At 40.0% G+C, this 26,412-nt stretch overlaps 1 protein-coding gene and 1 pseudogene across 4 annotated transcripts in view; both read right to left on the bottom strand.

Annotated features, from left to right (window-relative positions):
- Nucleotides 1–20,771, bottom strand: part of LOC110529443 (arf-GAP with SH3 domain, ANK repeat and PH domain-containing protein 2) — a 45,355-nt gene extending 24,584 nt beyond the window's left edge. The window contains exons 1-4 of one of the 4 annotated variants that reach the window (XR_005052781.1): nt 20,056–20,768; nt 14,728–14,800; nt 10,971–11,116; nt 10,319–10,393 (exon numbers count right to left, since the gene is read on the bottom strand). Coding sequence is in view for 3 of the 4 variants with exons in the window: in XM_036984829.1 (XP_036840724.1) it covers nt 10,319–10,393; nt 10,971–11,116; nt 14,728–14,800; nt 20,056–20,187 (426 nt within the window). In the remaining variant the exon portion in view is untranslated. Of the gene's footprint in view, nt 1–10,318; nt 10,394–10,970; nt 11,117–14,727; nt 14,801–20,055 lie in introns of all 4 variants that reach the window. The other 3 variants (XM_036984829.1, XM_036984828.1, XM_036984830.1) reach the window with 3 other exon arrangements.
- Nucleotides 20,772–22,012: 1,241 nt separating this feature from the next.
- Nucleotides 22,013–23,865, bottom strand: LOC118936419 (annotated as a pseudogene).
- Nucleotides 23,866–26,412: the final 2,547 nt, after the last annotated feature.

Genomic DNA, 26,412 nt, shown 5'->3' with positions numbered 1-26,412 from the left:
ATTAAACACATGTTCTGACTGGTATATTAAACACATGTTCTGACTGGTATATCAAACACATGTTCTGACTGGTATATTAAACACATGTTCTGACTGGTATATTAAACACATGTTCTGACTGGTATATTAAACACATGTTCTGACTGGTATATTAAACACATGTTCTGACTGGTATATTAAACATATGTTCTGACTGGTATATTAAACACATGTTCTGACTGGTATATTAAACACATGTTCTGACTGGTATATTAAACACATGTTCTGACTGGTATATTAAACACATGTTCTGACTGGTATATTAAACACATGTTCTGACTGGTATATCAAACACATGTTCTGACTGGTATATTAAACATATGTTCTGACTGGTATATTAAACATATGTTCTGACTGGTATATTAAACACATGTTCTGACTGGTATATTAAACACATGTTCTGACTGGTATATCAAACACATGTTCTGACTGGTATATAAAACACATGTTCTGACTGGTATATTAAACACATGTTCTGACTGGTATATAAAACACATGTTCTGACTGGTATATTAAACATATGTTCTGACTGGTATATTAAACATATGTTCTGACTGGTATATTAAACACATGTTCTGACTGGTATATAAAACACATGTTCTGACTGGTATATTAAACACATGTTCTGACTGGTATATTAAACACATGTTCTGACTGGTATATTAAACATATGTTCTGACTGGTATATTAAACATATGTTCTGACTGGTATATTAAACACATGTTCTGACTGGTATATTAAACACATGTTCTGACTGGTATATCAAACACATGTTCTGACTGGTATATTAAACACATGTTCTGACTGGTATATTAAACACATGTTCTGACTGGTATATTAAACACATGTTCTGACTGGTATATTAAACACATGTTCTGACTGGTATATTAAACACATGTTCTGACTGGTATATTAAACACATGTTCTGACTGGTATATCAAACACATGTTCTGACTGGTATATTAAACACATGTTCTGACTGGTATATTAAACACATGTTCTGACTGGTATATTAAACACATGTTCTGACTGGTATATTAAACACATGTTCTGACTGGTATATCAAACACATGTTCTGACTGGTATATAAAACACATGTTCTGACTGGTATATTAAACACATGTTCTGACATGTATATAAAACACATGTTCTGACTGGTATATTAAACATATGTTCTGACTGGTATATTAAACATATGTTCTGACTGGTATATTAAACACATGTTCTGACTGGTATATAAAACACATGTTCTGACTGGTATATTAAACACATGTTCTGACTGGTATATTAAACACATGTTCTGACTGGTATATTAAACACATGTTCTGACTGGTATATTAAACACATGTTCTGACTGGTATATTAAACACATGTTCTGACTGGTATATTAAACATATGTTCTGACTGGTATATTAAACACATGTTCTGACTGGTATATTAAACACATGTTCTGACTGGTATATTAAACACATGTTCTGACTGGTATATCAAACACATGTTCTGACTGGTATATTAAACACATGTTCTGACTGGTATATTAAACACATGTTCTGACTGGTATATTAAACACATGTTCTGACTGGTATATTAAACACATGTTCTGACTGGTATATTAAACATATGTTCTGACTGGTATATTAAACACATGTTCTGACTGGTATATTAAACACATGTTCTGACTGGTATATTAAACACATGTTCTGACTGGTATATTAAACACATGTTCTGACTGGTATATCAAACACATGTTCTGACTGGTATATTAAACATATGTTCTGACTGGTATATTAAACATATGTTCTGACTGGTATATTAAACACATGTTCTGACTGGTATATTAAACACATGTTCTGACTGGTATATCAAACACATGTTCTGACTGGTATATAAAACACATGTTCTGACTGGTATATTAAACACATGTTCTGACTGGTATATAAAACACATGTTCTGACTGGTATATTAAACATATGTTCTGACTGGTATATTAAACATATGTTCTGACTGGTATATTAAACACATGTTCTGACTGGTATATAAAACACATGTTCTGACTGGTATATTAAACACATGTTCTGACTGGTATATTAAACACATGTTCTGACTGGTATATTAAACATATGTTCTGACTGGTATATTAAACATATGTTCTGACTGGTATATTAAACACATGTTCTGACTGGTATATTAAACACATGTTCTGACTGGTATATCAAACACATGTTCTGACTGGTATATTAAACACATGTTCTGACTGGTATATTAAACACATGTTCTGACTGGTATATTAAACACATGTTCTGACTGGTATATTAAACACATGTTCTGACTGGTATATTAAACACATGTTCTGACTGGTATATTAAACACATGTTCTGACTGGTATATCAAACACATGTTCTGACTGGTATATTAAACACATGTTCTGACTGGTATATTAAACACATGTTCTGACTGGTATATTAAACACATGTTCTGACTGGTATATTAAACACATGTTCTGACTGGTATATCAAACACATGTTCTGACTGGTATATAAAACACATGTTCTGACTGGTATATTAAACACATGTTCTGACATGTATATAAAACACATGTTCTGACTGGTATATTAAACATATGTTCTGACTGGTATATTAAACATATGTTCTGACTGGTATATTAAACACATGTTCTGACTGGTATATAAAACACATGTTCTGACTGGTATATTAAACACATGTTCTGACTGGTATATTAAACACATGTTCTGACTGGTATATTAAACACATGTTCTGACTGGTATATTAAACACATGTTCTGACTGGTATATTAAACACATGTTCTGACTGGTATATTAAACATATGTTCTGACTGGTATATTAAACACATGTTCTGACTGGTATATTAAACACATGTTCTGACTGGTATATTAAACACATGTTCTGACTGGTATATTAAACACATGTTCTGACTGGTATATTAAACACATGTTCTGACTGGTATATCAAACACATGTTCTGACTGGTATATTAAACACATGTTCTGACTGGTATATTAAACACATGTTCTGACTGGTATATCAAACACATGTTCTGACTGGTATATTAAACACATGTTCTGACTGGTATATTAAACACATGTTCTGACTGGTATATTAAACACATGTTCTGACTGGTATATTAAACACATGTTCTGACTGGTATATCAAACACATGTTCTGACTGGTATATTAAACATATGTTCTGACTGGTATATTAAACATATGTTCTGACTGGTATATTAAACATATGTTCTGACTGGTATATTAAACACATGTTCTGACTGGTATATTAAACACATGTTCTGACTGGTATATCAAACACATGTTCTGACTGGTATATAAAACACATGTTCTGACTGGTATATTAAACACATGTTCTGACATGTATATAAAACACATGTTCTGACTGGTATATTAAACATATGTTCTGACTGGTATATAAAACACATGTTCTGACTGGTATATTAAACACATGTTCTGACTGGTATATTAAACACATGTTCTGACTGGTATATTAAACACATGTTCTGACTGGTATATTAAACATATGTTCTGACTGGTATATTAAACACATGTTCTGACTGGTATATTAAACACATGTTCTGACTGGTATATTAAACACATGTTCTGACTGGTATATCAAACACATGTTCTGACTGGTATATTAAACACATGTTCTGACTGGTATATTAAACACATGTTCTGACTGGTATATAAAACACATGTTCTGACTGGTATATTAAACATATGTTCTGACTGGTATATTAAACATATGTTCTGACTGGTATATTAAACACATGTTCTGACTGGTATATTAAACACATGTTCTGACTGGTATATCAAACACATGTTCTGACTGGTATATTAAACACATGTTCTGACTGGTATATTAAACACATGTTCTGACTGGTATATTAAACACATGTTCTGACTGGTATATTAAACACATGTTCTGACTGGTATATCAAACACATGTTCTGACTGGTATATTAAACATATGTTCTGACTGGTATATTAAACACATGTTCTGACATGTATATAAAACACATGTTCTGACATGTATATAAAACACATGTTCTGACTGGTATATTAAACATATGTTCTGACTGGTATATAAAACACATGTTCTGACTGGTATATTAAACACATGTTCTGACTGGTATATTAAACACATGTTCTGACTGGTATATTAAACACATGTTCTGACTGGTATATTAAACATATGTTCTGACTGGTATATTAAACACATGTTCTGACTGGTATATTAAACACATGTTCTGACTGGTATATTAAACACATGTTCTGACTGGTATATCAAACACATGTTCTGACTGGTATATTAAACACATGTTCTGACTGGTATATTAAACACATGTTCTGACTGGTATATAAAACACATGTTCTGACTGGTATATTAAACATATGTTCTGACTGGTATATTAAACATATGTTCTGACTGGTATATTAAACACATGTTCTGACTGGTATATTAAACACATGTTCTGACTGGTATATTAAACACATGTTCTGACTGGTATATTAAACACATGTTCTGACTGGTATATCAAACACATGTTCTGACTGGTATATTAAACATATGTTCTGACTGGTATATTAAACATATGTTCTGACTGGTATATTAAACACATGTTCTGACTGGTATATTAAACACATGTTCTGACTGGTATATTAAACATATGTTCTGACTGGTATATTAAACATATGTTCTGACTGGTATATTAAACACATGTTCTGACTGGTATATTAAACACATGTTCTGACTGGTATATCAAACACATGTTCTGACTGGTATATTAAACACATGTTCTGACTGGTATATTAAACACATGTTCTGACTGGTATATTAAACACATGTTCTGACTGGTATATTAAACATATGTTCTGACTGGTATATTAAACACATGTTCTGACTGGTATATTAAACATATGTTCTGACTGGTATATTAAACACATGTTCTGACTGGTATATTAAACACATGTTCTGACTGGTATATCAAACACATGTTCTGACTGGTATATTAAACACATGTTCTGACTGGTATATTAAACACATGTTCTGACTGGTATATAAAACACATGTTCTGACTGGTATATTAAACATATGTTCTGACTGGTATATTAAACACATGTTCTGACTGGTATATTAAACACATGTTCTGACTGGTATATTAAACACATGTTCTGACTGGTATATTAAACACATGTTCTGACTGGTATATTAAACACATGTTCTGACTGGTATATCAAACACATGTTCTGACTGGTATATTAAACATATGTTCTGACTGGTATATTAAACATATGTTCTGACTGGTATATTAAACACATGTTCTGACTGGTATATTAAACACATGTTCTGACTGGTATATCAAACACATGTTCTGACTGGTATATAAAACACATGTTCTGACTGGTATATTAAACACATGTTCTGACTGGTAATAATGTTCTGACTGGTATATTAAACATATGTTCTGACTGGTATATTAAACATATGTTCTGACTGGTATATTAAACACATGTTCTGACTGGTATATAAAACACATGTTCTGACTGGTATATTAAACACATGTTCTGACTGGTATATTAAACATATGTTCTGACTGGTATATTAAACATATGTTCTGACTGGTATATTAAACACATGTTCTGACTGGTATATTAAACACATGTTCTGACTGGTATATCAAACACATGTTCTGACTGGTATATTAAACATATGTTCTGACTGGTATATTAAACACATGTTCTGACTGGTATATTAAACACATGTTCTGACTGGTATATCAAACACATGTTCTGACTGGTATATTAAACACATGTTCTGACTGGTATATTAAACACATGTTCTGACTGGTATATTAAACACATGTTCTGACTGGTATATTAAACACATGTTCTGACTGGTATATTAAACACATGTTCTGACTGGTATATTAAACACATGTTCTGACTGGTATATCAAACACATGTTCTGACTGGTATATTAAACACATGTTCTGACTGGTATATTAAACACATGTTCTGACTGGTATATTAAACACATGTTCTGACTGGTATATTAAACACATGTTCTGACTGGTATATCAAACACATGTTCTGACTGGTATATAAAACACATGTTCTGACTGGTATATTAAACACATGTTCTGACATGTATATAAAACACATGTTCTGACTGGTATATTAAACATATGTTCTGACTGGTATATTAAACACATGTTCTGACTGGTATATTAAACATATGTTCTGACTGGTATATTAAACACATGTTCTGACTGGTATATTAAACACATGTTCTGACTGGTATATTAAACACATGTTCTGACTGGTATATTAAACACATGTTCTGACTGGTATATTAAACACATGTTCTGACTGGTATATTAAACACATGTTCTGACTGGTATATTAAACACATGTTCTGACTGGTATATTAAACACATGTTCTGACTGGTATATTAAACACATGTTCTGACTGGTATATTAAACATATGTTCTGACTGGTATATTAAACACATGTTCTGACTGGTATATTAAACATATGTTCTGACTGGTATATTAAACACATGTTCTGACTGGTATATTAAACACATGTTCTGACTGGTATATCAAACACATGTTCTGACTGGTATATTAAACACATGTTCTGACTGGTATATTAAACACATGTTCTGACTGGTATATAAAACACATGTTCTGACTGGTATATTAAACATATGTTCTGACTGGTATATTAAACACATGTTCTGACTGGTATATTAAACACATGTTCTGACTGGTATATTAAACACATGTTCTGACTGGTATATTAAACACATGTTCTGACTGGTATATTAAACACATGTTCTGACTGGTATATCAAACACATGTTCTGACTGGTATATTAAACACATGTTCTGACTGGTATATTAAACACATGTTCTGACTGGTATATTAAACACATGTTCTGACTGGTATATTAAACACATGTTCTGACTGGTATATCAAACACATGTTCTGACTGGTATATTAAACATATGTTCTGACTGGTATATTAAACATATGTTCTGACTGGTATATTAAACACATGTTCTGACTGGTATATTAAACACATGTTCTGACTGGTATATCAAACACATGTTCTGACTGGTATATAAAACACATGTTCTGACTGGTATATTAAACACATGTTCTGACATGTATATAAAACACATGTTCTGACTGGTATATTAAACATATGTTCTGACTGGTATATAAAACACATGTTCTGACTGGTATATTAAACACATGTTCTGACTGGTATATTAAACACATGTTCTGACTGGTATATTAAACACATGTTCTGACTGGTATATTAAACATATGTTCTGACTGGTATATTAAACACATGTTCTGACTGGTATATAAAACACATGTTCTGACTGGTATATCAAACATATGTTCTGACTGGTATATTAAACATATGTTCTGACTGGTATATTAAACACATGTTCTGACTGGTATATTAAACACATGTTCTGACTGGTATATTAAACACATGTTCTGACTGGTATATTAAACACATGTTCTGACTGGTATATCAAACACATGTTCTGACTGGTATATTAAACATATGTTCTGACTGGTATATTAAACATATGTTCTGACTGGTATATTAAACACATGTTCTGACTGGTATATTAAACACATGTTCTGACTGGTATATTAAACACATGTTCTGACTGGTATATTAAACACATGTTCTGACTGGTATATCAAACACATGTTCTGACTGGTATATTAAACATATGTTCTGACTGGTATATTAAACATATGTTCTGACTGGTATATTAAACACATGTTCTGACTGGTATATTAAACACATGTTCTGACTGGTATATTAAACATATGTTCTGACTGGTATATTAAACATATGTTCTGACTGGTATATTAAACACATGTTCTGACTGGTATATTAAACACATGTTCTGACTGGTATATCAAACACATGTTCTGACTGGTATATTAAACACATGTTCTGACTGGTATATTAAACACATGTTCTGACTGGTATATTAAACACATGTTCTGACTGGTATATTAAACATATGTTCTGACTGGTATATTAAACACATGTTCTGACTGGTATATTAAACATATGTTCTGACTGGTATATTAAACACATGTTCTGACTGGTATATTAAACACATGTTCTGACTGGTATATCAAACACATGTTCTGACTGGTATATTAAACACATGTTCTGACTGGTATATTAAACACATGTTCTGACTGGTATATAAAACACATGTTCTGACTGGTATATTAAACATATGTTCTGACTGGTATATTAAACACATGTTCTGACTGGTATATTAAACACATGTTCTGACTGGTATATTAAACACATGTTCTGACTGGTATATTAAACACATGTTCTGACTGGTATATTAAACACATGTTCTGACTGGTATATCAAACACATGTTCTGACTGGTATATTAAACATATGTTCTGACTGGTATATTAAACATATGTTCTGACTGGTATATTAAACACATGTTCTGACTGGTATATTAAACACATGTTCTGACTGGTATATCAAACACATGTTCTGACTGGTATATAAAACACATGTTCTGACTGGTATATTAAACACATGTTCTGACTGGTAATAATGTTCTGACTGGTATATTAAACATATGTTCTGACTGGTATATTAAACATATGTTCTGACTGGTATATTAAACACATGTTCTGACTGGTATATAAAACACATGTTCTGACTGGTATATTAAACACATGTTCTGACTGGTATATTAAACATATGTTCTGACTGGTATATTAAACATATGTTCTGACTGGTATATTAAACACATGTTCTGACTGGTATATTAAACACATGTTCTGACTGGTATATCAAACACATGTTCTGACTGGTATATTAAACATATGTTCTGACTGGTATATTAAACACATGTTCTGACTGGTATATTAAACACATGTTCTGACTGGTATATCAAACACATGTTCTGACTGGTATATTAAACACATGTTCTGACTGGTATATTAAACACATGTTCTGACTGGTATATTAAACACATGTTCTGACTGGTATATTAAACACATGTTCTGACTGGTATATTAAACACATGTTCTGACTGGTATATTAAACACATGTTCTGACTGGTATATCAAACACATGTTCTGACTGGTATATTAAACACATGTTCTGACTGGTATATTAAACACATGTTCTGACTGGTATATTAAACACATGTTCTGACTGGTATATTAAACACATGTTCTGACTGGTATATCAAACACATGTTCTGACTGGTATATAAAACACATGTTCTGACTGGTATATTAAACACATGTTCTGACATGTATATAAAACACATGTTCTGACTGGTATATTAAACATATGTTCTGACTGGTATATTAAACACATGTTCTGACTGGTATATAAAACACATGTTCTGACTGGTATATTAAACATATGTTCTGACTGGTATATTAAACATATGTTCTGACTGGTATATTAAACACATGTTCTGACTGGTATATAAAACACATGTTCTGACTGGTATATTAAACACATGTTCTGACTGGTATATTAAACACATGTTCTGACTGGTATATTAAACACATGTTCTGACTGGTATATTAAACACATGTTCTGACTGGTATATTAAACACATGTTCTGACTGGTATATTAAACATATGTTCTGACTGGTATATTAAACACATGTTCTGACTGGTATATTAAACATATGTTCTGACTGGTATATTAAACACATGTTCTGACTGGTATATTAAACACATGTTCTGACTGGTATATCAAACACATGTTCTGACTGGTATATTAAACACATGTTCTGACTGGTATATTAAACACATGTTCTGACTGGTATATAAAACACATGTTCTGACTGGTATATTAAACATATGTTCTGACTGGTATATTAAACACATGTTCTGACTGGTATATCAAACACATGTTCTGACTGGTATATTAAACACATGTTCTGACTGGTATATTAAACACATGTTCTGACTGGTATATCAAACACATGTTCTGACTGGTATATTAAACATATGTTCTGACTGGTATATTAAACACATGTTCTGACTGGTATATTAAACACATGTTCTGACTGGTATATCAAACACATGTTCTGACTGGTATATTAAACACATGTTCTGACTGGTATATTAAACACATGTTCTGACTGGTATATTAAACACTGTGGTTAATAATATACACCTACCCCTTTGACCCCTTTCAGGTCTCCTTTCAGTAGACTGTCTAAGGGGAAGGTGATGATGTTGTTCATGTTCTGCAACTGAAAACAACAATTAGAGAGAGAGACAGACAGGTAGAGAGACAGACAGAGAGACAGAGGGATGCAGAGACAGACAGGTAGAGAGACAGAGGGATGTAGAGACAGACAGGTAGAGGCAGACAGAGGGATGTAAGAGACAGACAGGTAGAGAGACAGACAGGTAGAGGCAGACAGAGGGATGTAAGAGACCGACAGATAGAGAGACAGACAGGTAGAGCCAGACAGAGGGATGTAGAGAGACAGACAGGTAGAGAGACAGAGGGATGTAAGAGACCGACAGATAGAGAGACAGACAGGTAGAGCCAGACAGAGGGATGTAGAGAGACAGACAGGTAGAGAGACAGAGGGATGTAAGAGACCGACAGATAGAGAGACAGACAGGTAGAGCCAGACAGAGGGATGTAGAGAAACAGACAGGTAGAGAGACAGAGGGATGTAGACAGACAGGTACAGAGACAGAGGGATGTAGACACAGACAGGTAAAGAGACAGACAGGTAAAGAGACAGACAGGTAGAGAGACAGACAGGTAGAGAGACAGACAGGTAGAGAGATGTGTGATATGAGATGGGGTCTCACCAGGTTCTTGAAGAGGGCTGTGAGCTCTTTGGTAAAGATGGCGAACTTGAGGAAGGCTGAGCCCACTTCCGGATCCTCTCTAGAGACACAGTTGTCTCCGAACTTCTCCATAGACTGAATGTACTGCTCCTCATTGTCAACGTGGGCTGAGAAACACAGTAGTCAAATCAGAATTTGTGTAAAGGGGATTTTTCATGGGTCACAAACACACTCTACATCATTAAAAACGAATCAAAGAGACTTTACACAGACTCTTATTTTAATAGGAGCCTCTATGCCAAGAGTTATTAGTGAGACTTGTACCCTAAAGAGTTATTAGTGAGACTTGTATCCTAAAGAGTTATTAGTGAGACTTGTATCCTAAAGAGTTATTAGTGAGACTTGTATCCTAAAGAGTTATTAGTGAGACTTGTATCCTAAAGAGTTATTAGTGAGACTTGTATCCTAAAGAGTTATTAGTGAGACTTGTATCCTAAAGAGTTATTAGTGAGACTTGTATCCTAAAGAGTTATTAGTGAGACTTGTATCCTAAAGAGTTATTAGTGAGACTTGTATCCTAAAGAGTTATTAGTGAGACTTGTATCCTAAAGAGTTATTAGTGAGACTTGTATCCTAAAGAGTTATTAGTGAGACTTGTATCCTAAAGAGTTATTAGTGAGACTTGTATCCTAAAGAGTTATTAGTGAGACTTGTATCCTAAAGAGTTAGTGAGACTTAGTGGACATTTCATATCTCTGCGATACTGTCTTTTCTAAATTGACCTGAAAATTGTTAGGTCTGATCACTGATAAACTTGTGAAGGCGTATACATTCAATTAAATACAACTTTATCCCCTCAGGGACATACACAAAGCGTCTCATAGAGTGCTGAGCGTCAGGAATTCTCTCTGCAAGACAGGAAACTGGCTTGGATGTGGTGTTCAATCAATCAATCAAATTTATTTATAAAGTCCTTTTTTTACATCAACAGATGTCACAAAGTGCCATACAGAAACCCAGCCTAAAACCCCAAACAGCAAGCAATGCAGATGTAGAAGCACACGCAGGACCACGCAGAAGCATGCAGGACCACGCAGAAGCATGAGGGACCACGCAGAAGCATGAGGGACCACGCAGAAGCATGCAGGACCACGCAGAAGCATGCAGGACCATGCAGAAGCATGAGGGACCACGCAGAAGCATGCAGGACCACGCAGAAGCATGCAGGACCACGCAGAAGCATGCAGGACCACACAGAAGCATGAGGGACCAAGCAGAAGCATGAGGGACCACGCAGAAGCATGAGGGACCACGCAGAAGCATGAGGGACCACGCAGAAGCATGCAGGACCACGCAGAAGCATGCAGGACCACGCAGAAGCATGCAGGACTCCGCAGAAGCATGCAGGACCCCGCAGAACCACGCAGAAGCATGAGGGACCACGCAGAAGCATGAGGGACCACGCAGAAGCATGCGGGACCACGCAGAAGCATGCAGGACCACGCAGAAGCATGCAGGACTCCGCAGAAGCATGCAGGACCCCGCAGAACATGAGTGACCACGCAGAAGCATGAGGGACCACGCAGGACCACGCAGAAGCATGAGGGACCACGCAGAAGCATGAGGGACCACGCAGGACCACGCAGAAGCATGAGGGACCACGCAGAAGCATGAGGGACCACGCAGGACCACGCAGAAGCATGCGGGACCACGCAGAAGCATGAGGGACCACGCAGAAGCATGCAGGACCACGCAGAAGCATGCAGGACCACGCAGAAGCATGAGGGGCCACGCAGAAGCATGCAGGACCACGCAGAAGCATGCAGGACCACGCAGAAGCATGCGGGACCACGCAGAAGCATGCGGGACCCGCAGAAGCATGAGGGACCACGCAGAAGCATGCAGGACCACGCAGAAGCATGCAGGACTCCGCAGAAGCATGCAGGACTCCGCAGAAGCATGCAGGACCCCGCAGAACATGAGTGACCACGCAGAAGCATGAGGGACCACGCAGGACCACGCAGAAGCATGAGGGACCACGCAGAAGCATGAGGGACCACGCAGGACCACGCAGAAGCATGAGGGACCACGCAGAAGCATGAGGGACCACGCAGGACCACGCAGAAGCATGCGGGACCACGCAGAAGCATGCAGGACCACGCAGAAGCATGAGGGACCACGCAGAAGCATGCGGGACCACGCAGAAGCATGCGGGACCACGCAGAAGCATGCAGGACCACGCAGAAGCATGCAGGACCACGCAGAAGCATGAGGGGCCACGCAGAAGCATGCAGGACCACGCAGAAGCATGCAGGACCACGCAGAAGCATGCGGGACCCCGCAGAAGCATGAGGGACCACGCAGAAGCATGCAGGACCACGCAGAAGCATGCAGGACCACGCAGAAGCATGCAGGACCACGCAGAAGCATGCAGAACCACGCAGAAGCATGAGGGACCACGCAGAAGCATGCAGGACCACACAGAAGCATGAGGGACCACGCAGAAGCATGAGGGACCACGCAGAAGCATGCAGGACCACGCAGAAGCATGAGGGACCACGCAGAAGCATGCAGGACCACGCAGAAGCATGAGGGACCACGCAGAAGCATGCAGGACCACGCAGAAGCTTCATTAGAACAGAGTGTATGACCCAGAAACAGGATGAAAATCATTCTACTACTTTCCTGACTGACTTCCCACCACTCTCAACACTTTAGTTGACATAAATACATTACATAAATCCTAAGTAAAACACCTAACTGCTGCCTTGCCAACTCAATAGCTATTGGAGTTGTCAACTCAAGACCAGCACAAACAGATCTGGGAACAGACTAACGATGTCATTCTTACACAGCCTTTCATAACAGTGACGAGCATGTTGGGCTTGTAAAGTGTGTGTAAAGACTCAGAGCTTAGTTTACACAGCAGCTCCAAACAGAAGCAATGTGGCGTTAAAGCTAGAATCCTTAGTTGCTAAATCCCTTTTTGGACGTATAAAGGACATATACATCCATTGATTGTTGAAGAATATAACTTATAAATGCCTGATGATTTTAGTTCAACTGTCACACTCCATGAGAACCCAAAATATAAGCTTGTTTTACCCCAACGTTTGTAAACAAAATAAACGTAAACAAACACTGTATAGCCTCATAACATAGTTAAAACAATCATTTTGATATCATGGATGGTCAGTCTTTGCATCCAGCTCTGTCTCAATTTGAGACAGCTTTTTAGCAAAACAGGGGTGGGGAAACACCTTGTTATTGTTTCAATGAAGGATTCTAGCTTTAAGGTATTTCAGCATGTGTAGGTCCAACTGGGTTAGAGCCGTGGTTATCAGCCCCTGATCCAGGATTATGACCCTGGGATTACACTGGAAGGTCTGTGGGCTGGGTGGAGAGGGACAGTCATGGAAGAAAAGGGCCTGGGTTTAACTGAGTAGGGACATTTAATATACCGTATTGTAGGAGGGACCTCTGCTCCTTAGGCCTGCTGGGACAGGTGTGTGGAATGGGAGGAATGTGTTAAGGTGCTATAAACATATCTCTCTCTCTCTATAATATTATTGTGAAGTATATTGAGGGATACCAACACGCTGCACAACTGGAGTACACAGGTTAGTGGATGTAGTGAATGTGAGATAGGTGCTATATACATTATGGATATGGAAACTGTACACCAGGACCGACTCACTCACTGGTGTACTGTGTTGCACTGTAATGTTCTGTATTGTACTATGTAGTAGTGTACTGTTCTATACTGTTTTGTACTCACCCAGGCCAGAGATGTTTATGGCCTTGACAGACTTCTTGATCTTGTGAAGTACTCCTCTGTCTACATCTAGAACCTGTAGGGAGAGAGAACACACAGAGACACATCTATGAGGTACATCTAGAGCCTGTAGGGAGAGAGAACACACAGAGACACATCTAGAGCCTGTAGGGAGAGAGAACACACAGAGACACATCTATGAGGTACATCTAGAGCCTGTAGGGAGAGAGAACACACAGAGACACATCTAGAGCCTGTAGGGAGAGAGAACACACAGAGACACATCTATGAGGTACATCTAGAGCCTGTAGGGAGAGAGAACACACCGAGACACATCTATGAGGTACATCTAGAGCCTGTAGGGAGAGAGAACACACAGAGATACATCTAGATTCTGTAGGGAGAGAGAACACACAGAGACACATCTAGATTCTGTAGGGAGAGAGAACACACAGATACACATCTAGAGCCTGTAGGGAGAGAGAACACAGAGACACATCTAGAGCCTGTAGGGAGAGAGAACACAGAGACACATAGGGAGAGAGAACACAGAGACACATCTAGAGCCTGTAGGGAGAGAGAACACAGAGACACATAGGGAGAGAGAACACACAGAGACACATCTAGAGCCTGTAGGGAGAGAGAACACAGAGACACATCTAGAGCCTGTAGGGAGAGAGAACACACAGAGACACATCTAGAGCCTGTAGGGAGAGAGAACACAGAGACACATCTAGAGCCTGTAGGGAGAGAGAACACACAGAGACACATCTAGAGCCTGTAGGGAGAGAGAACACAGAGACACATAGGGAGAGAGAACACACAGAGACACATAGGGAGAGAGAACACACAGAGACACATAGGGAGAGAGAACACACAGAGACACATCTATGAGGTACATCATGTTTAATTATTTGTTACTTGTTTAATTATTTGTTACTTTAATTTTCTATTTTTTACTTAACACATTTTTCTTCTTAACGCATTGTTGGTTAGGGGTTTTCACTGTCTACACCTGTTGTATGTGGCGCATGTGACAATAACATGTTGTAGGGAGAGGGATCACAAAGAAACACATCTATGAGGCAGGAAGTAAACAGAAAGGACTACTGGAACTATCTATCACTCACTCACTCCTTAGTCACTGTGTGTACGAATTCCCCTGAGATTAGAGCAGTGAATGAGAGAATGGCCATGCAGTCCTGAGCCCAGCCCTACTGTTTACACAGTAACACGACAGACATGGCAACATGCCAGCCAAGCCCACGGTCTGCCTGCACAACCATAATGCTATAGTGATCAGCAGCCACTCTCTGTGAGTCCAAAATGGCAACACATTCTCATAGGGCTCTGGTTAAACGTAGTGCACTGCCAAGCATGAGGCTCTGATATGAAGCTCAGAAACCAGAGAGGCTGTAAAAACAAGGAAATGGTTTGTGGGAAAACCACACTTGGGAACGATGGGGATCAGATGTTGTGGTCCTGTAATGGTCTACTAAAATAACAGTGAAGATCAGATGTTGTGGTCCTGTAATGGTCTACTAAAATAACAGTAGAGATCAGATGTTGTGATCCTGTAATGGTCTACTAAAATAACAGTGGAGAAATACATTAGATGAGTAGATGAACTCATTCAACTGACATATTTTGCCATTCCCGTGTGAATTTATATCTACAGTAATTACTAACTTCCTTGGGTGAGCAGATGACAATGCTGTGTCCTTGGTTGATGTGTCAGCCATTCTCTTACACCCTTTTCACATTATCATGCATACCCAAACCAAATGGTTTTGTTGTACTCCACCAGACACTCAGCCAGCCCAGGGAGCCCAGTGGAAACACCCAGCCCAGGGAGCCCAGTGGACACTCACCCAGTCCAGGGAGCCCAGTGGACACTCACCCAGTCCAGGGAGCCCAGTGGACACTCACCCAGTCCAGGGAGCCCAGTGGACACTCACCCAGTCCAGGGAGCCCAGTGGACACTCATGTCAATTCAACGTCTATTCCACGTTGGTTCAACGTAATTTCATTAAAATGATGTGGAAACAACGTTGATTCAACCAGTATGTGCCCAGTGGGAGGAAGGCATGGGAGTAGACAAGCTGGGACAGGCTGGGCAGTCTGTGAGAGAGAAGAGGAGTAAAAGAAAGAGAGAAAGCATGCTAGGACAGGAGTGCATCAGCCCAAGCCCCAGGGACTCTCCCAGGATACAGCAGTGATCTACCAAGCTAGAGCTTTGTTGTGAGCTAGACTAGAGAGTGATCCTCCGACGAGACTATATGGTAGTGTTCCCCACCACATAGCTCTGGTCCGGGGCATTACGTGCAGCTTGCTGACACTGAGGCTTCCTGGACAAGAGCTACCCACCATGCAACACAGGCAAGGAAACAGCAAGACACTCCAGTCCACAGTAGGCTGCTCAGGCACTGTCAGCCAGATAAGAGGAACTGGGAAGGAGAGTGCTGCCTGTCAGTCGACCTGATGTAAAACCGCCATTACAGCTGCCTGCCTGCTGTCTGTTCTTGACATTAGTGTTGTTCTATCTGGCATTACACATCTCATACGTACAATTGAAGTTGGAAGTTTACATACACTTCGGTTGGAGTCATTAAAACTAATTTTTCAACCACTCCACAAATTTCTTGTTAACAAACAATAGTCTTAACAAGTCAGTTAGGACATCTACTTTGTGCATGACAAGTCATTTCCAACAATTGTTTACAGACAGATTATTTCACTTATAATTGACTGTATCACAATTCCAGTGGGTCAGAAGTTTACATACACTAAGTTGACTGTGCCTTTAAACAGCTTGGAAAATTACAGAAAAGGATGTCATGGCTTTAGAAGTTTCTGATAGGCTAATTGACATTATTTTAGTCAATTGGAGGTGTACCCGTGGATGTATTTCAAGGCCTACCTTCAAACTCAGTGCCTCTTTGCTTGACATTATGGGAAAATCTAAAGAAATCAGCCAAGACCTCAGAAAAAAATGTGTCTGGTTCATCCTTGGGAGCAATTTCCAAATGCCTGAAGGTACCACGGTCATCTGTACAAACAATCGTACGCAAGTATAAACATCATGGGACCACGCAGCTGTCATACCACTCAGGAAGGAGAAGCGTTCTGTCTCCTAGAGATTAACGTACTTTGGTGCGAAAAGTGCAAATCAATCCCAGAACAACAGCAAAGGACCTTGTGAAGATGCTGGAGGAAACAGATACAAAGTATCTATATCCACAGTAAAACGAGTCCTATATCGACATAACCTGAAAGGCTGCTCAGCAAGGAAGAAGCCACTGCTCCAAAACCGCCATAAAAAAGCCAGACTACGGTTTGCAACCGTATTCTATTCTACTGTATCTTAGTCACTTAATGTTTACATATCTGCCATTACTCATCTCATATGTATATACTGTTTTCTATACTATTCTTTAATATATATATTTTTTTAACCTTTATTTAAGTAGGCAAGTCAGTTAAGAGCAAATTCTTATTTACAATGACGGCCTAGGAACAGTGTGTTAACTGCCTTGTTCAGGGGCAGAACGACAGATTTTTACCTTGTCAGCTCGGGGATTTGATCTTGAAACCTTTCGGTTACCAGTCTAATGCTCTAACCACTCATTCACTTAATAATGTTTACATTACTTGCATTACTCATCCCATATGTATATATTGTATTCTATACTATTCTACAGTATCTCATTCACTTAATGTTTACATATCTTGCACTACTCATCCCATATGTATATACTGTATTCTATACTATTCTACTGTATCTTAGTCCATTCCGCTCTGACATCGCTCGTCCATATGTACATAGTCTTAATTCATTCCTACTTAGATTTGTGTGTATTGGGTATATGTTGTGAAATTGTTAGATATTACTGCACTGTCGGAACTAGAAACACAAGCGTTTCGCTACATCCACAATAACATCTGCTAAACACGTGTATGTGACCAATAAAATTTGACTTGAGTGAAGCATATGTGCCTGTATGCGTTTCTGTCCAACTTGATATACACTGTGTTCAGTGGGGGAAAATATGTTGGACTTTCAGTTGTGAAACAGAGAAAGCCAATGAAATACAACACTTCCTTGTTTTGAGAGATTCCACTAAATGTAACTCTAACACAAGTTCACTCTAGTCACCTCTCCTCATGTGGTATATTCTGCAACACTGTACACACAGCAGCAGATCCTCTCATATAGCAGTGTGTGTGTGTCTTCCTCCATTGTGCAAACACAGTATGCCGTAATTTGAATAGGCCCTAAACTGTGACAACAATCCAGTGATTCACACAGCCTGCCGTAAGGCCAGTAGTGTATCGGTGGCATAGAGAGACCACTTCCTTATTACCAGCCTATCACCTGCCTGACCTGGGGCATAGAGATCACTTCCTTATTACCAGCCTATTACAAGCCTGGCCCAGGGCAACAGCACATCTCCAGAGAACAATCAGGAGCAGATCTGAATGCCAACAGATGCCAGGAATACCGTAGAAAACACCCATTGTGGTCTACTGTGTATGACAGTAGGCCTTATGCCAACAACACAAGGGTTATGTCCCAAATAGTCCAGCCATATGGATGCCATTTGGGACCTAGTAAAGAAAGCCAATTCAATGGATATGGATGTGTGAGGGACCCACTGGGCATTAAAGGTGTGGTACTACTCAAAGTTTGTATAGGGCTCAAGACTCTTTAATGTGTAGATGTGTCCACACACAAGCGAAACTGCCTCTCTGGCAAACAGATAAGATCTCTTCCTCACATTGGGGTAAGGCATTTTTGCATAAGTCACAGAGATGTTTGTAGCCTACAATAATGACATCTTTAAAATATGCTCAAGCCTCTTTAACACATGGAAGTGTCCACACAGTTTTCAAAGTGAAACAGCCTTGTAGTCAAATAGATAAGATAGCTTCCTCACACTGGTGAAAGGCATTTTATTTCACGAGTCAGAGACCTTTGTAGCCTACAATAATTACATATTTCAAAGGGAATTTTCAACTCTTTTTTGTCTATGGATTGCTAAATGGTTTAGAATGGAATACCTATAAACTATGGTGTGGGCACTTGTTGGTGGACACTTGTGGAGAACGGCATGGCCGAGGTTCAACACAACTAGGATATTTTTTTCGTTACTATTTTGAGTTTAGAAGGTCTAGCCTGATCACTTTCGGGGAAACTGAACTCGACAAATAACTGTAAAAATGCGGTTAGGCCTACCTTGTGCGTAAAGACGCACACGTTAATCTAAGAACACCGTTTCACATTTCGAGTCAATTATATTACGTTTTCACACTGCCATGGCCTGCACCCACCTCTTCTAATGCTGCCACGGCGTTCCGACAATGGGACATTCTAGTGGTGAAATTCGAGGTTGTGGGCGCTTTGTAGTCCTCGTTAGTTTCAGCCACAAATTCCGTAACCGTGATCAACTCCGGCAGCGGCATGTTTGCTCACTTTAAATGCGTTAATATCTATAAAATACGTTGTTCCTCAATTTGTTGTTGATTAAACAGTAAGTTTACCCAACGGAAATGTAAGATTTATAAATCAAAGTGTGCCATACGATTTGTTAGGCTACTCCCAAATCTGCCATTCCGGTATCTGCGTCGATCCACATACAGTAAAAACTACAGTAGTAAAACGTCCCTTTATTTGTGGGTTATCCTTGTATCCACCGCGAAGAAATAAAATACTACAGTTTGCCCACGCAAAAAAAAATATTAAAAACAATGTGAAATCCCTTTCTCCCTGTGATCTATCCGGATCTATCCCACCAGCTCCAGTTTACACAACAACCTGTGACTGAGCGCATAAAGTGGAGCGTCAACCTGAACATAGAAAGGGGCGGGACGAACGCGTGAATGGGCATGTTTGGGCGAAAAGGAGCAGAGATGGATTTACCTTTGCTCAGTTGGCGTTCAACACTCACTAGCAATGACAGCTACGACAAAAGTTGAAGATAAGGTGGCTCCGGCAACAGGTGTGCACCATAGGAACTATTATCTAATGAATAGTTAGTTATAAATAACTTTCCAAAATGGTGTACCTCGTAAATAGGTATATGGCCAAGATGTTGCAGATGGATATATATATATAAAAAAAGGGGTTAAGACATACAGTATCAGTCAAAAGTTAGGACACACCAACTCATTCCAGGGTTTTTGTACATTGTAGAATACATCAAAACTATGAAGTAGCACATATGGAATCATGTAGTCACCAAAAAAGTGTTAAACAAATCAAAATATATTTTATATTTGAGATTGTTCAAAGTAGCCACCCTTTGCCTCGATGACAGCATTGCACACGCTTTGCATTCTCTCAACCAGTTTCAAGAGGTAGTCACCTGGAATGCATTTCAATTAACAGGTGTGCCTTGTTAAAAGTTAATTTGTGTAATTTCTTTCCTTCTTAATATGTTTGAGCCCATCTGTTGTGTTGTGACATGGTAGGGGTGGTATACAGAAGATATCCTTATTTGGTAAAAGACCAAGTCCATATTATGGCAAGAACAGCACAAATCAGCAGAGAAACGACAGTCGATCATTACTCTAAGACATGAAGGTCAGTCAATCCGGAAAATGACATATTGAAAGTTTCTTCAAGTGCAGTTGCAAAAACCATCAAGCGCTATGATGAAACTGGCTCTCATGAGGACCACTACAGGAAAGTAAGACCCAGAGTTACCTCTGCTGCAGAGGATGAGCTCATTAGAGTTTATTGCACCTCAGATTGCAACCCAAATAAATGCTTCACAGAGTTCAAGTAACAGACACATCTCAACATCAACTGTTCAGAGAGGACTGCGTGAATCAGGCCTTTATGGTTGAATTGCTGCAAAGATTGTGTAAGAGCTATTTGACCAAGAAGGAGAGTGGTGGCGCTGCATCAGACGACCTGGCCTCTACAATCACCTGACCACAACCCAATTGAGATGGTTTTGGATGAGTTGGACTAAAAAGCAGCCAACAAGTGCTCAGCATATGTGGGAACTCCTTCAAGACTGTAGGAAAAATATTCATCATGAATGTGGTTGAGAGAATGCCAAGAGTGTGCAAAGCTGTCATCAAGGCAAAGGGTGACTCCTTTGAAGAATCTAAAATATATTTGATTTGACACTTTTTTTGTGTGTTATAGTTTTGACGTCTTCACTATTATTCTACAATGTAGAAAATAGTAAAAATAAATAAAAAAACATTGAATGAGTAGGTGTCCAAACTTTTGACTGGTACTATATATAAAAAAGTATACATACACACACGTTTATTCATATGAGGATACATTTTAAGTGTTCTTTAGTAATAACAGACTGTTTTAACATTGGAAAGACAAACAAAAGTAAAACTTTCAAAAGAAAATGTAAAACATGGTCAGATTTTTTTTTTTTTAAACAAAAACAAAGAACATATAATGTGTTTATCTTGCCACCTTGGCAATCTGGCGAAGTACACTTCCAAGCAAGGGCTTTGGGATGGAGATGCAATACGGTAGTCGTGCCAATATATCTCATCAGCCACCTGGTGGAACGGAATTTGTGGATCTGAGGCCCTTTCCCCTGTTAACTAAATATGTATAAAAATAAAGCGTGCAATTTAATAACCTACGTGTTCTTTTTACAATCCATTCCTTAACTTTGCTATAATCCTTGGGATTTTACACAGAGAAATTATTACAAAAATTGACAAAAACGGTCTCTTCCTAAAATTACAATGGCAGAATGTGGAATCTGTCAGTCCGAACAGTGAGACAAAAACGTCCAATGAGGACAGTGTGATGCCAGACTATCCACTCTGTACAGCATTCTGTGATGCAGAGGTCCCTACAGGAGAGAAATTAACAGTTGATTTGGACTACACCAAAACATCAATGTTTATACCTTTCTTTTGTGAAGTAACTGACCTCATTTGATACAGCATCTCACAAACCTATTTTATAGTTAACAGCTCCCTCTGGTGAACATATTGGGGAGCACATTCAATGTTCCAATCCAATCATGGCATAATATCCCTTTCTTACAGAGTAGGATATCTCAAGGAAGGAAGTAATGTACTTTACATATAGGTAAATTAATAAAGCTTAACAATTGATGAATTTGACTGATTGAAAAGCACAGCTGTTACCTGTGTGCAGAAGCATGATCTCTCCTCCAAAACTAGAAAGTCTGGTCTTTCTACTTCCCTGTGTGTCACACTGAGGCCCGCCCAGCTCACAGGTCAACACTTTGATTGGTCCCCTGCCTCCCTTCAGGTGGATCTAGATGCTGTTCTAAAATGGAAACAATTCAATAAAGTGATCAATTCAGCCAATCAACATCAGACTCAGTGGTTTAGAATTGTACAGATTCTGCAACTGTTACGTTTGTGTCAGTGCGTCATGAATGAATAAGCATGCATATACAGCCACAGAGTGGTGTTGTGTTCATTAGGCACGAAACGGAAGAAAACCGTGGAAACCGAAACGTACTATATTAGCTTGTACAATAAGAAACGGCAGTTTTCATTGCACCACATTTTGCTACCGTGTTCCCTAATGAACACGACCCAGGTCTGTAAAGGAGGTTTATGTTTGGCCCTCCTTACTGTACCTCCTTGGGTGTGGGCAGCTCCAGCTTGGTCTTCTTCGGGGCCTTAATGGCAACGACCGTCTGCTCCTGGAACACCTTGATACACCACTGATGTCTCGGTGGGTCACGAATGCAAATGTGCAGAGGCAATTAAAGAGGATACAACAGCAGGACACAAATTGTTTGTACTTTAGGACCGGTGACTGTTTCCGCAGTGCAATCGTAACAGGCATAATCCTAACATTGTGTCCCAAAATGTTGGTTAATTCACAGCGTAAATCTAAGAGTGACTTTCTTATTTTTTTGACAGTATTTTATTATCAGTCTGCATTTTGCTAATTTTGGGTTGTGTCTCCTTATCTACTATTCTCAGTGTTGTTAGCTTCTTAAAATACCAGTGTACCATGTAAAAGGTGGTGCTAGTGTTTGAAAAAAGGCTGTCCTGCTCCTCTCCTCTCTACCCAACTTCCACTCACATTTACATAAGTATTCAGTTGAAGCATCTTTGGCAGCGATTACAGCCTCGAGTCTTCTTTTGTATGACGCTACAAGCTTGGCACATCTGTATTTAGGGAGTTTCTCCCATTCTTCTCTGTAGATCCCCTCAAGCTCTGTCAGGTTGGATGGGGAGCATAGCTGCACAGCTATTTTCAGGTCTCTGCAGAGATGTTCAATCAGGTTCAAGTCCGGGCTCTGGCTGGGCCACTCAATGATATTCAAAGACTTGTCCCGAAGCCACTCCTGCATCGTCTTAGCTGTGTGCTCAGGGTCATTGTCCTGTTAGAAGGTGAACCTTCACCCCAATCTGAGGTCCTGAGCGCTCCGGAGCAGGTTTCATCAAGGATCTCTCTGTAGTTTTCTCTGTTCATCTTTCCCTCAATCCTGACTAGTCTCCCAGTCCCTGCCGTTGAAAAAAATTGCCACAGCATGATGCTGCCACCACCATGCGTCACTGTAGGGATGGACCCAGCTTTTCTCCAGACGTGACGCTTGGCATTCAGGCCAAATAGTTCAATCTTGGTTTCATCAGACCAGAGAATTTTGTTTTTCATGTTATGAGAGTCCTTTAGGTGTCTTTTGGCAAACTTCAAGCGGGCTGTTGTGTGCCTTTTACTGAGGAGTGGCTTCCACTTCCACTTTTCCTGAGGAAAAAAAAAACTTGCAGATCTCTATGTTTGCCTGTTTTGTGAGACCCAGGTATAACAATGTATTCGATTAACAGGCCACTCTACCACAAATGCCTGATTGGTGGAGTGCTGCAGAGATAGCTGTCCTTCTGGAAGGTTCTCCCATCTCCACAGAGTGACCATTGGGTTCTTGGTCACCTCCTTGATCAAGACCCTTCTCCCCAGATTGCTTAGTTTGGATGGGCGGCCAGCTCTAGGAAGAGTCTCGGTGGTTCCAAACTTCTTCCATTTAAGAATGATGGAGGCCACTGTGTTCTTGGGGACCTTTAATGCTGTAGACATGTTTTGGTACCCTTCCCAAGATCTGTGCCTCGACACAATCCTGTCTCGGAGCTCATTGGACAATTCCTTCAACCTCATGTCTTGGTTTTTGCTCTGACATGCACTGTCAACTATATAGACAGGTGTGTGCCTTTCCAAATCATGACCAATCAGTTTAATTAATCACAGGTGGACGCCAATCAAGTTGTAGAAACATCTCAAGGAGGATCAATGGAAACAGGATGCACCTGAGCTCAATTTAGAGTCACATAACAAAGGGTCTTAATATCGCTTTGTCATTATTGGGTATTGTGTGCAGATTGATGAGGAACCATTAAAAAAATCAATTTTAGAATAAGGCTGTAACGTAACAAAATGTGGAAAAAGGGAAGGGTTCTGAATACTTTCCGAATGCACTGCTCAGACGGGCGAGGGCATTCACAGCCGACTGCTCAGACGGGCGAGGGCATTCACAGCCGACTGCTCAGACGGGCGAGGGCATTCACAGCCGACTGCTCAGACGGGCGAGGGCATTCACAGCCGACTGCTCAGACGGGCGAGGGCATTCACAGCCGACTGCTCAGACGGGCGAGGGCATTCACAGCCGACTGCTCAGACGGGCGAGGGCATTCACAGCCGACTGCTCAGACGGGCGAGGGCATTCACAGCCGACTGCTCAGACGGGCGAGGGCATTCACAGCCGACTGCTCAGACGGGCGAGGGCATTCACAGCCGACTGCTCAGACGGGCGAGGGCATTCACAGCCGACTGCTCAGACGGGCGAGGGCATTCACAGCCGACTGCTCAGACGGGCGAGGGCATTCACAGCCGACTGCTCAGACGGGCGAGGGCATTCACAGCCGACTGCTCAGACGGGCGAGGGCATTCACAGCCGACTGCTCAGACGGGCGAGGGCATTCACAGCCGACTGCTCAGACGGGCGAGGGCATTCACAGCCGACTGCTCAGACGGGCGAGGGCATTCACAGCCGACTGCTCAGACGGGCGAGGGCATTCACAGCCGACTGCTCAGACGGGCGAGGGCATTCACAGCCGACTGCTCAGACGGGCGAGGGCATTCACAGCCGACTGCTCAGACGGGCGAGGGCATTCACAGCCGACTGCTCAGACGGGCGAGGGCATTCACAGCCGACTGCTCAGACGGGGGAGGGCATTCACAGCCGACTGCTCAGACGGGGGAGGGCATTCACAGCCGACTGCTCAGACGGGGGAGGGCATTCACAGCCGACTGCTCAGATGGGGGAGGGCATACCAGTCAACCGTTTTTACATGGTCCTTCTAACCGGACTTAGCAACTTATAGTTTTCACAATGTCCTTCGTATCACCAGATTCTGACCTGCTATAGTTGAGATGTTGAAGTACCCAGAAGAGGAGTCGTTTTCACGCTCCAGGATGCAGACGAGTTATCCTGCATCCCTACGACGTATGGGGCTGCTGTCACCACCCACCTCAGCCCACTCTGACACACAAAGCCATCATGCACCGGAGGAAGATGAGTTGCAAGGCCCTACACACCACTCTCATCTAAGAGACTACCAGCCCTGCTCCAGGCCTCCTCAGTGGTCAGAGTGTGACCACACACTCACCAGTTGGGAGCTGATGAGGGAATACGAGTACCTATGTCACAAGCAGCAAGA

This window comes from Oncorhynchus mykiss, chromosome 8 (genome assembly GCF_013265735.2).
Source record: "Oncorhynchus mykiss isolate Arlee chromosome 8, USDA_OmykA_1.1, whole genome shotgun sequence".
NCBI classification, from domain to species: Eukaryota; Metazoa; Chordata; class Actinopteri; order Salmoniformes; family Salmonidae; genus Oncorhynchus; species Oncorhynchus mykiss.
Note: the sequence above shows the minus strand (reverse complement) of the source record. Positions and strands in the feature narration are given on the sequence as shown.